The sequence below is a fragment of the Sardina pilchardus genome, chromosome 6, assembly GCF_963854185.1.
Source record: "Sardina pilchardus chromosome 6, fSarPil1.1, whole genome shotgun sequence".
NCBI lineage: Eukaryota > Metazoa > Chordata > Actinopteri > Clupeiformes > Clupeidae > Sardina > Sardina pilchardus.
Window position 1 is genome coordinate 18,059,442 of NC_084999.1, and position 15,030 is coordinate 18,074,471.

General features: G+C 43.5%; 1 protein-coding gene across 1 annotated transcript in view; it reads right to left on the reverse strand.

Moving 5' to 3' along the window:
* Positions 1-15,030, reverse strand: part of pear1 (platelet endothelial aggregation receptor 1) — a 38,480-nt gene that overhangs the window by 1,173 nt on the left and 22,277 nt on the right. The window contains exons 6-22 of the mRNA XM_062538823.1: positions 14,189-14,435; positions 13,465-13,570; positions 13,016-13,152; positions 12,350-12,562; positions 10,943-11,117; positions 10,494-10,614; positions 9,069-9,232; positions 6,297-6,399; positions 5,978-6,124; positions 5,554-5,685; positions 5,203-5,331; positions 4,085-4,210; positions 3,671-3,880; positions 2,961-3,070; positions 1,643-1,769; positions 1,329-1,391; positions 451-735 (exon numbers count right to left, since the gene is read on the reverse strand). Of these exons, the coding sequence (XP_062394807.1) occupies positions 451-735; positions 1,329-1,391; positions 1,643-1,769; positions 2,961-3,070; positions 3,671-3,880; positions 4,085-4,210; positions 5,203-5,331; positions 5,554-5,685; positions 5,978-6,124; positions 6,297-6,399; positions 9,069-9,232; positions 10,494-10,614; positions 10,943-11,117; positions 12,350-12,562; positions 13,016-13,152; positions 13,465-13,570; positions 14,189-14,435 (2,595 nt within the window). The remainder of the gene's footprint in view (positions 1-450; positions 736-1,328; positions 1,392-1,642; positions 1,770-2,960; positions 3,071-3,670; positions 3,881-4,084; positions 4,211-5,202; positions 5,332-5,553; positions 5,686-5,977; positions 6,125-6,296; positions 6,400-9,068; positions 9,233-10,493; positions 10,615-10,942; positions 11,118-12,349; positions 12,563-13,015; positions 13,153-13,464; positions 13,571-14,188; positions 14,436-15,030) is intronic.

Genomic DNA, 15,030 nt, shown 5'->3' on the forward strand with positions numbered 1-15,030 from the left:
CATACAGTGAAACATGACAGTTTAGTCAAGTGTTGTATGAGCAACAACAGGCTACTACATTTTACACAACTATTGCTTCTGTATACAGTACTTTGAAATACACTGATTCACACTGAAACTCACATCTCACATTTCATGTGTTGATGTTGTTTTACCAAAACCTCGCTTACTGTTACCAAGTTATATCATCATCAATTTATTACCAACTCCTAGAGTAGCCTAATCTATACATAATTCCCAACATTATGGGATTACCACCAACCTCAACACGGGGAGGATCTCTAAATTCTATATTCTAACATTGAAAAACAGTCTTTGTTATATTATTTGGCCGTAACATTGTAGCTTTTGTGGCCGTTGGATCATCAATCCCAACATGACCATGACTAAGTCATTGGCTCCTACTGATGGATCACTTCTAAGAGGTGGAGTGGTAGACTAGTGTGGTACCTCTACGCGTGGAAATGGAGGAAGCGGCGGCACCAGCAATGGCACCAGCGATGGCACCAGCGGTAGCACCAGCGGCAGCACCAGCGGTGGCGGCGGCGGGCCCCAGCATTGGCGGGCTGATCTCGGTGTAGCTCCTCTCTCTGGGCATGGGCAGCGCCGCCTTCATCTCCATGTAGCTGCACTCGGGGGGACACGGTGGCAGGCCTGGCAGGTCTTTGATGGTGGCGTAGGGGTTCTCGCTGTTCAGAGAGCTGCTGCTCGCGGCAGCACATGAGTCCTTCAGCTCTGCGCACACACACACACACACACACACACACACACACACACACACACACACACACACACACACACACACAGCCAGGTTTAGAGCCATTACTATTTAGGTCATGACAAGAATAACAAATATTTCTGTGATTTCTGTAAATGTTTGAATTAAACCTAATTACAAAAGGCATTTAACACCTTTAAGTGCAAAAGATTGTCTGGATTCAGGAGTATAGACAGTGAGCAGCAATAACTCATTATTAACAAGGTGCTGACCTCTGGTGATTAACTTAAGAATAAGAATAAAATGTTACACACTCTGGCTACAAAGGTGTATTTTATTGGATAATGTTTTGTCCATGTATGGATATAGGACACACGATACAGTAGTTTTGACTGCTATGCTTAATTTTGACTTTAAATGGTCCTGAAGCTTGACTGGTACAAACATGTGCTATGAGTGCCTTGGTAATGCATTTCATTTTGAGAGAATGTCTACTAATTATACGTATGCTTTCAGTGACCTGTTATGTCCCGATACGTCTTCCCTTATGACTTGATGAAAACATAACGTTCATAGAAATTCAGGGGCAAAGAAACAGGTTGTACAGTACCTTTGTTGTAATATTTCCCAAGGCTGGCACTATAGCTGTAGCTCCGGTCAATTCCAAAAGCTCCTAAAAAAGCACAAATCACATCATATTTCTTGTAACCAAGATGATGACATCCTGGCCCAAAGAGGATTACATTCAAATGTTCAGAGAGAGTGAGTAGTACAGTATGTGGGTAGAGTACAGTATGTACTCACCGTGGTCTTTTGGAGAGAGTGAGTAGTACAGTATGTGGGTAGAGTACAGTATGTACTCACCGTGGTCTTTTGGAGAGAGTGAGTAGTACAGTATGTGGGCAGAGTACAGTATGTACTCACCGTGGTCTTTTGGAGGCTCCTGGTGTTTCCAGTCAGCAGGTAGAGTAGCGTTGCTCTCAAGGCCAAAGAGACCTCGCCTCTCCCTCTCCTTGTTCTTCACGCTACAGAACAGCTGGTTGTTGGTGTTCTGTGGATCACACGTCAACAGACACCGCAGCTGAAGTTTTTGTGTAGCAAACACTTTGACACTTATGGTGCATTCCATTTAGTGTTGGCAGTCTCGTACGTTTACCCGCCCGACATGTGAGAATTAGTGGCTAGCGTGAACGCTGGAGTTTGTAGTCTTTTGGGAAAGAACATGGATGCCACCAGGGCAGCAACTGTCTCTTAGTGCTGGACATTTGTCTAGAACACAAGCAGATGTCCCTCATTCTCCCTTTTTGGGTATGGTCAATGGGAATGAATAATAAAAACATTTTTGGGCAATTTCAACAAGTGCTGTCGCATTTCTAATGAGCTAGATGGGCATTTAGCAGGCTAGCTAGTCATTGTTATTGTTGTGTGCTAGCCTCTTTAGCAAACCAGCTGGAAAACAAATCATTACATTGTATTGCACGCACAGCAAGACCGTTAAATGTATGAATTGGTGACCGGATTGAAGCAGCAATGCAATCTAGTGTGTTAAAGCATTCCATTGTCATTAAAACGACCAACACGGTACAAATACAAAGAAAACACATGTCATCTCATCTCGACTATGGGCGCAGCCATGTTTGTTTACAGGTCGTAAGCCCAACTCGGGGTACTCGCAAGTACTCCGAGGTAAAGGGGGCGTTCCTCCGTAAAATGCCGCAAGAAAGCTGGGTAATTTACACTTTACAACTCGGGCGGGTGACTTACGATACAAATGGATCGCAGGGTTAACCAGTAACAAACCATTTTACCACATGAATATTTTAGGCCTGAATACATATCCATCATAGCTTTTCCTGATCTCATCTGAAGGAATAAGGAGAAAATGGTAATTTTTTTTAAAAGAGCATAACATATTGTTTCACTCCTAGTTGTCCTAAAATGTCAAATTGGTAAAGCTATTTTTCACTCACCACCAGACAGAAATCTGGACCTAATCAGGGTACATGGCTAAACATGAAATACAGAACCCTTCACATTTATTGACACTCCTGGTAAAGAGAATACAAAACGTCTTTTGGAAAACTACAAGAAAAAAAATTGAAAATTGAAGGGAAGCAAATTCATTCTGAGAAAAAAAATCCTCATAACGAATTATATATTTTATTACATCTTTACTGAGGGTGCCTATAACTGTGGAGGGTACTGTAGCTGTTTATATGTGTGGCTGGCGGGTAATACTTGCCTTGATGTAGCGGTCCTGGTTGTTGGGCACGTGGGGTAGCGGTGGCCTGTTCTGAGTCAGGGTGTGGTAGCTGGGGTTGGAGTAGTAGTGGTGGTAGCTGTGGGGGATGTCTGTGGCCAAGAAAACATCGCTGTGTCATCGCTTCAACTGGCAATTATTTTCATAATCGATTCATCTGTGATTCCCCAATTCGTCTATTGATCGTTTTTTGAATGTCAGAAAATATTGAGAAATGTTGGTCAGTGTTTCCGACAAACCAAGTTTGTGTCCTTACTGTGCCGTGATCTGTCCATGTGCCAAAACTATTTAGTTTACTGTCATAGAGGAGTAAGTAAAACATGAATGAATATTCAAGTTTAAAGAATTTTGTGGTGCTTTCTTATAAAAAAAAAGACAAACCAATTAACCAATCGATCACCAAAATAATAATTGATTGAACAACTAATTGATTCATTCCTCTGGCCCTAACTGTGCTATACAATAATCTCTGCAGTGTTTTTCTGCAAACTGTGGTAATAATAACATTTCAAATTTCTGAAACAACGGTATAAAAAATATAGCTTTGTCCTGAACAAAAGGGTTTGGACTGGATTTAATTCCCCAATTCCCCCATCCACACTTCATTAAGCTTTCAGCTAGTGATTACTGGCACAAAAGTGTTGAGTAGTGGCTCAGTGTGGTGGAAGGTCTCTCTCTGTAGGGTAGCTTACCTGGCACGGCGTATTCGGAGTTGACGGTGCGCGTGGAGGAGAAGGAGACGGTGGGCGTGTGGTTCTGTTTGTCCTTCTGCCGCTGGCGGTACAGCAACAGCAGGGCCAGCAGGAGCACCACCAGAATGACCAGGACCACGATCCCTGCAATGGCCCCCCACGAGTCCCGCTCCACCGGGGACACGGGCACCATCGTGCTCCCGAAACGGTCTGGGGATGGAAGGGAGGACAAAGTGTAGAAAGAGAGGGGACAGTTAAAGTAAGAGATCACGCTGAATTGTGTTGTAATGGTGTTAAGGAAATCAACACGCTTTCCAATTAAGATTGGGAATTTCGATTGAAGTTTCAATTGTTTACTGTAGACTGTTGTTTATTCTAAACTGTTTAAGTTTATCATGTCTGAAGAGAGCGCACCTTGAGTACAGTCCACCCCGGAGCCCGGCTCACACGCACACTCTCCGTTGGTGGGGTCACACAGGAAGTGAGGGCCACAGGAGCAGGTCTTGGCACAGTTTGGGCCGAACAAGCCAGCTGGACATGCTGCAGACAGACAGACAGACAGACAGATGTCCAGTCACAGGATTAGCAAGACCTCAACGACTTCACTATTCACAACTTCGCTATTCATTTATTTCACTTTTTAATCAGGGTGGCCGTGTGTTCCTCTGTTCATGGAGAACACATGAGGCTACTGCCATTTTTTTCATCTTTGATGTGACCCACTATGAGCTGCTGGGCCATAGACACTGATGCACTGGGAAATGCAACAATATGACATGATATTCACGTGTATTTTATTGATTGTTTTATATTAGTATTTAAAAATGTCTTTACAGAATTTATTTTTATCTGTAGCAGTGGAATGTTCTCCCTCCTTCCCTGTGTTCCGCACGGTGAGAGCATTCCTACAAGGAGGCCTCTATCTGCTGGTCATACAGTAAGGTCGGACATGCTGTGCTGTTAGATGTAACTGGCAACTAATATGCTTGGTTTCTCTTTTAAAATGGACCAGGGCCCGCCACTGTTTTGCTCTTTCTGTTTTCTTTGCATTTATGTTTTTTGTTTGAATGTGGTCCTTGACCTGTACAACTGGCCAACATGTTAGACTCATTGACAAAACCCAGCTGTATCCACATTTCAGCAGTCATAATTACATTAGTGATTAGTATTGGTGATACTGGTGGGTACTGGTTAATTCTCTCTCTCTCTCTCTCTCTCTCTCTCTCTCTCTCTCTGCCAGATAGCTACTCCCCCATAATTATCCATTTAATGTTTCCAAGACTCAAGACTATGTGATTATACTATTTTGTTCGAAATTTGATATATTCATCCACATGCATGCCTCTGTCAATTGTCCCTTTGAGGGGAACTTATTGAACTGGACAGACTGCGCACTGAGAAGGCGTAGGGTTCCTTCTGCCCTTTACCAGGGGGTAGGTAAGTGTCAGTAAGTATTCTGCATGGCAGGTACCACAGTGATACTGTAATAAAAAAGGAAATAACCGACATCTGTGGGGAGGTGAATAACTCACGTAGGGAGCAGTCGGAGCCAGTCAGCCCAGGAGGACAGTGGCAGGAGCCATCTTGGTGGTGGCATGTGGAGTTATTGGCACACCGACATTCACCTTTGCAATGCTCCCCAAAGTAACCAATGGGGCAAACTGCAGGGCAGATACACAAACACACACACACAATTAAATTTTTGGTATATGAAAGTATCATATATAAGAATAAAAAAACATTCAGCAATGTTATATCTTCAGAGGTACTGTGTGTGTGTGTGTGTGTGTGTGTGTGTGTGTGTGTGTGTGTGTGTGTGTGTGTGTGTGTGTGTGTGTGTGTGTGTGTGTGTGTGGGGGGGGGGGGGGGGGGGGGGGGCTGACCTTGGTTGCAGAGGTCCCCTGTGTAGCCCGGGTGGCACAGACACTGGCCTGTGATGTGGTGACAGGGCGAGGAGTGGTCACACGCTGGGCACTTCCTGCTACATCTCTCTCCGTACATGCCGGCGTTGCACACTGAGAGTGAGAGAGAGGGAGAGAGAGACGTGGCTGAGAGTCAGACAGACAGGGAGCAGATAGATAAAACATTCTTTCTACTCTAAAATGAGCAGTGGGCTCCTACCAGAGTTTACTGCATGGTGAAAGACACAGAGAAGACAAAGTGGTCACTTTCAAAATGTCCACATACGGTGTTATGTAACTGACAGACAGGCTCTTAAAAAAAACTGCCGCAAGACGAATGCCATCACCGCCTATGTGGTTAGTGCCTGTTTTATGCAACTTATGCAACTTGCTTAACAAAACTCACCATGCTTACACTGAGCACCCAAGTATCCAGCTTTACACACGCAGATACCACTGTGTGGCAGGCAGGTGGCGCCATTGAGGCAGGAGCAGCTCTGGTTGCAGTGAGAGCCCCAGGTCCCGTCTGGACAACGCTGGGCACAGCGAGGTCCTGCAAGACAGACGGAGGGAAAGGAGGGGCAAGGAAATGGCGGGTGGGGAGGTGGAAGGGGGTATTGGCCGGGGTCAGTCAGTTTTGTCCACTGAAAAACTATTTCCAGACTAGTGAGAGAATGGAAAATGTCTTGCGCATCTTAGTTGCTGACCCACTAATGTTAGCCTACCTGTCCAGCCATAGACACACAAGCACTGCCCAGTCACAGGGTGACAGCCGTCGTCGTGGAGGCAGTCGCATTTTTTCAAACAGCCTGGTCCAAAGGTGCCGATCTGTTTGTTGCGGTGGAGAAGACAGAGGAAAACAATCATGTGGTGGTGACATTTCAGCAGAAGTTGTGACAGTACATGTGGTTAAATATATTTCCTTTGGATTTATTAGCATTAATGACAAGCAATTATGAGAAGTGGCTTACATTATGAGGCTGTAGATGGTTTCCATCATCATATTTTTTTCTCAGTGTCTTGTTTACTTAGCAATAACATACCCTTGTTCCAGGGAATTCTTTTTTGTTTTGTTTTGTTGTTGGGAACGAATGTGCCCCATGTGTCTCTACTACACCATTAGCTGAAACAGCTTGTGGTGGGCTATTTAATACACAACCAAGATGACCTTAATCAGCTTGATTTCCCCATAAACTAAACACACGGCAGTAAGTAAACAAGGTCGACATTAAAAGCTCTTTCGATGCATGATGATGAGGTATAGAAAGAAAGCTTTTCTGGGCTACAGTGCTTTTGTAAGACTGGTTTTATTTATTTATTTTTTGGTATCTTAAAGAGTATCATTTAACTGGAACCAGTTGTGAGGAGGTGAAGACAGCTGGCTGTCAACTTGCGTTTTCTAAACAGATCGGCAAACAACTTTTGGAAAATGATGACATTAAACTGTCACCCTCAATCTATATTTCTATAAAACAGTACATGTTGTCTTGAAAGGCTGCAAATCATCAACTGCAATTATCCATGAGTTTACTATTGCAATATTTTCAAGCTGATACTAATTTTGACAAGCTTGAACTCACATTTAAAAGTACATGCATGTGGGCATATCTTTATACACAGTGTATTACTTCATACTTCAAAAAAACATGTCACATTTAAACAAATTAAAGAGGACATAGCGGATGAATTGTGTATTGCACTGTGTTTTCCGATGTTAAAATAGTATTATTCAACTTTGATTTAAAAAAAAATACTCAATTGCAATTTGACAAGACTAATTAAAACCATATATTTAGGCTGGGTATTGAAATGGTCTGTTTGACTAAATGGTGCTCTCTTTGGCAACCCCAATTGGAACTTCAATGGCTTTGCGATGTCTTACATCACAAGCAGACTCTTTTCTAATTCGCCCATTTTTTAGTGTCTATTTCTAAGTTCAAGATTTTCATATGAAGGAGTGCACAACCATGCCTCATGTTCATGATAGCTCTTTGTTTATGCACAACCTCTCATAATTCATGAAAACCAAGAAAAAAATTATTTCCATTCTATGTCTCCTTTAAAGCAACACCATGGAGTTTTTGGGGTTCGGGTACGAACCGGTACGAACCAAAGAACTACAAAATTCGACTGCTTTACGGCATAGGCTACACTTCCCCCACCACTTCCTCAAATTCCGTGCGAGCGTTGAATAGAAGACAGTTGCCTTATAAACATGAGCTACGTGATCTTTTGGCGTTTGAAAAAAATAAAACCCACGAAATTATATTCATATGATGATATGCTGAAATGTAGGCTATGCTATAGGCTAGTAGCCTGGGTTTTCCCATACTGCCTTGCGCGGTGATTTCAATCCCGCTGCTAAGCCAGTCTGGAAACTAACGCCCTAATGTTCGCCTGATGTTGGCGAACCAATCACAGAACATCCGAGAAGTTTCCGTTGCCCTCTTGCGTCTACATTCGACGCCAAAGGATTTACGGCAGCCCTTAGCGTTGCATACAAACGAGTTGGGTGAGCTATGCGCATTTGATAGACATCCGTGGCGCCCAATGAACGGATCTGGGCATTTTTTCAAATACGAGAAAATGAACGTCTGGTTGCCAGACCACGTCTCATTTGAGAAGTGGGAGGCGTTAGCCAGGCTAATAGGCTAGGCTACCTGGAATATACATTTCACACGCAACGCAGGCAGTCCGAGTTTGCCCAAGAGGTGAGAACTCCTCCTGCAGAATTCGGCTTGTCAACAAATGCACGTGTATCCTAGCTCTGTCATCTAGTGTCATCATGCTGCCAACCAAACTGCACGGGAGCTGGTTATGCTAGTTATAGCTCAACGTGTAAATCTACCACCTATAGGCCTAGGCTACTGACCAAACAATTATCTTGAAAAACAAAGTTATCACGTGTAAGATTCTGTCATCATATTATAAGAGCTCTGCCTCTCAAAACATTTTGGGCGTGCAAATAGGTATATGCCACTATGGACGTGAATACCATACAATATCTGGTGACCATCGATTTTTTTTTTATGTTATAAAGACACTAAAAATGACAACCCTAGATTAGGCTACGCTATTGCTCATAAATATCGTAGGCTAATCGTTTTTTTTTTTCTAATAAGTAATTCTAATAAGACCAACAATTACCAACATTATCCCAATACCGAGAACGTGCACAGACATGAGCTGAAAGCCTCGTTTTACAAATGTATCACATAACTGGTATCGTAGTACCACATAATTTAATATTTAATGTGCAGCCTCAATATGTCTAGCCTATATTGTACGCTATGTCTAACTTGCTTCTGGTGTAACCGTGACAGATTTTACGACATAAGTAGAAGAAATTAGAAGAAATTACCGTTTCCCAACTGTAGGGGGACCCCGAGAGCAGAACTTACATGGTGTTGCTTTAAACAAATGGATATGAATATGTTCTATGAAAAGAAAATAATAAGTTCTATGGAGAGAGCTGTGTCCCTTGGTGCTGGTCTTACCGGACATGGCTGATCACAGTGCAGGCCTTGCCAGCCCGCCGTGCAGGTGCACGATCCGTCCGCTGGGTCACATGATGCACCGTTACCACAGCGACAGGTGGCGTTGCAGCCTGGACCCCACATCCCAGGAGAGCAGGGTTTTGAGCAGTCCACTCCAGTCCACCCTAAACCGGAACCACGAAGGCATAGGAGAAGAGTCTCTAATCATATGATCATTGTAGATAAGGCAACTGTACATAAAGGGGGACATGTAAAGTGCTAAAGAAATCTGGTTCAACTCAAAGCCAATCCAACAAAAGTAGTCAAAGTCACAACAAATGGTTAGAATAGGGGAGCATGTTGCCCCCGGGTAACGTTGCAGCACCACACACCATTGGCATGGTCACAATTGTTTTAAGGATACAAAGAGGTCATGCTCGCAAACACAAGCTTATGCTAAAAATTACTGTTGTAGCCAATGGATATATGGCAATTCATCAACTCCTAGAGGCCCAGCCAATAAACCCAGCCTAAAGATGGTAAAGATTTAAGCAAGTAACCAATTATTCAGAAGCATGGTGAAGGCTAACAAATGTGGAGCTCAGTGGCGATTCTAGAGATTTCTAACAAGGGTGGGCCTAGTGGGGCATTGGTTAATTCAAGGGTGGCATCTAGATAAACAGCAACAGGCTCAAGTTGTTAAATTAGCACACATGCATGAGTAAAGCCATGCACCAAGCACCATACTCATACATTGAAGGACAAAGGCCATACTCTCACATCAAATTTATTCGTAATTGGATAAAATTTCAAATACAGTTTTCAGCTCATTTTCAGCTCTGAACAACCCGGTCAGGAATTGGGCCATTTGAGCAAAAGTGGAGGTGTGATTTTTTTTTTCCAGTGGTTCTTAACTGGTCTAGCTTTGGAATCCATAATTTCACACGTTCATAAAGTTGTGACCAACTGTATATATATATATATATATATATATATTTAGCGTTCAGGCCAACGAATGTGGTTAGGTAGCCTACACGTAAGACACAAAAAGTGCCTGGCGTACTTGTTTGGAAAATGCTGATGTTTGGCATTACATTTATGAAGTCTTTAACTGCTGATATTACCTTTCAAAGTACTACAGGTTTGTCTTTGACAGGGGAGCATTGTTTCCATGTGGCATTTTAGTTTGGATGGTTTTATGCTCTCATGTTTACCCCACACACAGGGATTTCTGTCTTATTTTGTCTTCAATTTAAGTTAATCCATATTCTATCTTACTTCAAGTATTAAGGGTTGCAGCCAACTTGCATTTAACATGATATCTTAAAAGTATGCATAATAAAATGAGCTCCCTAAAATTATATCTAACATGACCTGTCACATAAACATTGTCTATGTCCATGCCATGGCAATGACTGACATAGAGAGACAGTCTGACTAACTCACCTTCTTTGCAGTAGCAGGTGCCATCTATGGGGGAGCAGGCAATGGAGTTGGTGCATTTGCAGACAGAGGAGCAGCCCTTCCCAAACAAGCCACTCTCACAGTACTTCTCGCAGTGCTCCCCCTATAGGGCAAACACGAGAATACGCATCAGAAGAACTGATCCATCTCAGCCATTCATGATTGTTTTCACACTCAAAACAAGAGTACTGGCAAACAACAGCTTCATTCAGCTACAGTAGGTTGAATACTCCTGTATAGAAGACTAGCTGAATAACACTTGTTGGAATTATTTCATAAATCAAGGCAATTAAACATAAATCGGCACAGGGCACAAAGATACAAAAACATTAACAGCATCACCACCATGGCATATGAACATTTACCAATAAAAAAAGTGTCTTTGTAATGTGGCTGTAACTGATTTTATCAGTAATGCACCAACTACTTACAGTATAACCAGGTGTGCAGTGACATTGACCGGTCACACTGTCACACACCCCACCATTCACACACAGGCAGGGTTCCAGACATCCGTTGCCATAGTAACCGTGTGCACAAGTCTCGTTGCAGTAGAGCCCAGCCCAGCCCGGCTCACACGTGCACTCTCCTTTGAGCGGGTGGCAGCTGACAGGAGCAGAGGAAGAGGACATGACACCGTCAAGCACGTACTTAATGACAGACAGTGATTAACAGTGTATTTGGAGGAGAGATAACATTGAGATCTCGAACTGAACTTCTGCACTATATCATCAGTGTGCAAGTCCTGAACCAAAGACATGTGTAGCCAGAACAGGCAGAATATGCATAATGAAGACTGATCATTGGTTGGAGACTTGTTTAATTTCTGCCCTTCCCTATGGCCATGTATCCAACCAATCAAAATGGGTTGTGCTCTTCCTTTACTAGATGATGTCACCAAGGTTATAGGTTCCACTGAAGTTTGAATCCAACACATGTGAGTGTTGACTAAATAACGAAAAATGTTGGGGAAAAAGAAAGCCATAACGTTTCTCCAGGATTTTAAGCTGCTTCAGGCCAATCACTTCTCGTTGTCAAATCCTATAAATTTCAAACGTCTACGGCCTCTGCGTGGGACTTGATATGGTTCCACAAAGTCCCACCTGACTGCAAATGAAATGTTTCTGGGACAAGCTACATGGTGCTGTTGCCTAGAGAATCTGATGCCAAACACAAATAAATCAAACTGCTATCAATTTGGGTAGAACCGAAAGCAGAAGCAAAAGCTCCAACTGGCATTCAGAGAACCTACTTCTTTGTTTTTACCCCAAACACGTATGCTTGAGCTCATCTTTTGGCCTCGACACGTGAGAACAAGTGTCTGCAAAAGCTCAATGGGGAAACCAGAGTTGGCCCATAAAACAATTCTGAGATGGAGAGAATGCCTCTGAGTACAAGAGAAGACCACTAAGACACTGGACCTTTATTTTGAGTCTGTGGAGAACAGCAAGAAACTGGAAGAGCAGATGTACTAGAATTATTATTCGGTCTGTCAGAGAGCAGTATTTTCTCTTCCAGTGTGTGTGTGTGTGTGTGTGTGTGTTTGTGTGTGTATGTAATGTGATGTAATGTGTGAAGTATTTGTGGTTAACAGCAGACACAGAGTGTGAGTGTGAGTGTGAATGTGAGTGTGAGTGTGAGTGTGAGTGTGAGTGTGAGTGTGAGTGTGAGTGTGAGTGTGAGTGTGTGTGTGTGTGTGTGTGTGTGTGTGTGTGTGTGTGTGTGTGTGTGTGTGTCTGTGTGTCTGTCTGTCTGTGTGTGTGTGTGTGTGTCTGTCTGTGTGTGTGAGTGTGAGTGTGTGTGAGTGTGTGAGAGTACAACGTCCGTGCATAGCACACCTGATAGTGTGTGGCGAGTGGCAGAGGCAGCGCTGTTCGCAGTGCATCCCGAAGGCGCCGTCAGCACACATCCTCTCTCGGCAGTGCGGGCCCCTGAAGCCTGGCTCACACAGGCAGCCGCCGTGGATGTTATAGCAGCGCGCGCCGTTGGCACAGTCACACACGCCTTTACACTCCTCGCCGTAGCTGCCCACGGCACACTCCTCATTACACCTGCACGTCAAACACTTTCACGTTACAGGTGAAAACGCTGGACATTTTGAGATATGTTACAATTCAAACTAAGTACTTTGTCAAAGTAATATCACTAATCACTTTTGGCTATTTTTTTTTAATAAATGACAGCTGACAAATTAATTTAAAGCTTTTCACAGAGATTCATATATTATGATGTAATTTACCCCATTTGTATTAACCAATATTTTAATACTTAAGTACCTGTATTTACATGTTTTTTTTAAAGAAACTGTTTCTGATTACTGACAACATAACTCTATTACATGTAACTAGTTACCCCCCAGTCCCATTCATTATGTTTGAGGTGTTGCCACAGGGACATGTTCTCCAACATCCATCATTGGAGTACAGTCTCCCAAATGACATACTATCACAAAAGACACATATTCTACTGAGTCGAGTAAATACATGATAACTTATCACACAAACCTTTCCCCAGTGAAGCCGGCGGTACACACACACTGGCCAGACTCTGGGTCGCATTGGCCACCGTTGTGACACACACATTCATGGTTACAGTTAGCTCCATAGCGGCCCTCTCCACAACGCTCTGTACAAACGACTCCCTGGACAGAAGAAGGCAGACAGAAGGGGAAGAGAAGAAGAAGAAGAAGAAGAAGAAGAAGAAGAAAGAAGAAGAAAAAAAGAAGACCCAAGAAGAAAGAAAGAAGACCCAAAAAGAAGAAAAAGAGGAAGAAGAAGAAGAAGACAGAAAAAGAGGAAGGAAAAGAAGAAGAAGAAGAAGGAGAAGAAGAAGAAGAAGAAGAAGAAGAAGAAGAAGAAGAAGGACAGAGAGAGAGAAAAAGATAGTTAAATCATGCTTTCCTCCTCGGATCCAAGTAATAAATGTTATGTGGATGACACAATGGATTTCTTACTGTCCATCCTGGGGGGCAGATGCAGACGCCATTACCCTGACAGAAACCGCCATTTTGACAAGGACATCGCCGCGGACAGCGAGACTTGGGGCAAGCTTTTTCACAGCTGTGGAACATTTTAAAATTGTATCATATTACCTCTGTCTACAGCTACACAGTTACTGCTAAATGCTGCACAAAACTGTACAAGTTGTTCATGTATTGTTCATATTGCACATCCATATCTATTCCACTTTTATAAGGCTACTGCTAATACATTGCACATATATTTATATTCAATTGATATTACTGTAAAGTTACAGTGTAAACCACACCACTTTCTTAACTGTATACTACTGTACACTGCAGTATATCTCTTACACTCTAGATACTGCACCACCTGTCCACAGCCCTGGTGAAAGATGTTTGAGTCGACAGCCAATCAAATACACCCTATTCAGTGCTCAAGGAACATTCTTGATTAGCTAGAAAAATGATACTAGCCTACTTGGTCTGAATTTCCTCATTTTCTTCCCATTCATGTACTGTAACCAGGACTGTGCACAAACAGCAAGATTTATTTGAGCACACACAAAGACACATAAGGACTGCACATTTAATGGTTTAAAAGTGGCATCACCTTTTATACCATATTATGCCACTTTTAATCAATATGTATGTTCTAGATGACTACATCTAAAATGTTTATTATTCAACACACACTGCCAGATGTCTCTCTACTCACAGAGTGCCAGTGAAGCCTTCATTGCACACACACTCTCCGGTCACTTTGTCGCAAGTTCCTCCCGTTCCACACTTGCAGGACTCTTTGCAGCCTGGGCCAAATGTTGTGGAGGGGCAGGGGTCCTTGCACTGAGAGCCGGTGGAGCCTGGCGGACACTTGCAGGCGCCTGTGGAGGGACTGCACTGACCCTCGTTTGCACACTTGCAGACCCTGCTGCAGCCGGGGCCCCAGTGCTGGTCATCGCAAGCTGCGCAGCAAACAAATCAACAGGAGACAACCTTTACACAACGTTCCATTTTGGAAGGTCAGAAAGCTTACAGAGAGAACATTAGAACGGAGTGTTTGGGATACATGTCCCCCTCGGGGAAAGAGAAGAACTCAACATCTCTCCGTCTCTCTATCACTCCCCTTCTTCTGTCTCTGTGTGTGTAGTCATGCATTTCTCTGAAAGCAACCTGCAGTCCTCACCCCCCCCCCCCCCCCCCCACATGCATGTCTGTGTTCCTCAGCTGCTCAAGATCGCGTTACCTGCATTGCGACCCGATTGACAGCATGATTTGCATGGAGCTAACAAGACAGATGAGGTTAAAATCGGGAATTTTACGGAGAACGGACCGGGGGATATAAAGCGACACAGCTCTGCGGCGGACGGACGCACAAGATTGGATTTCAATCATCCTCTCGTCTAGACGGATGATGATGATGTGAGGATCTGCTGTGCTGGGCGAACGGGCTGCCATCACAAAGACACACACTCTCTCTCTCTCTCTCTCTCTCTCTCTCTCTCTCTCTCTTTCTCGCAGGTCTCACCACTTCCCTCAACCAAACACCCCCAGCCTATT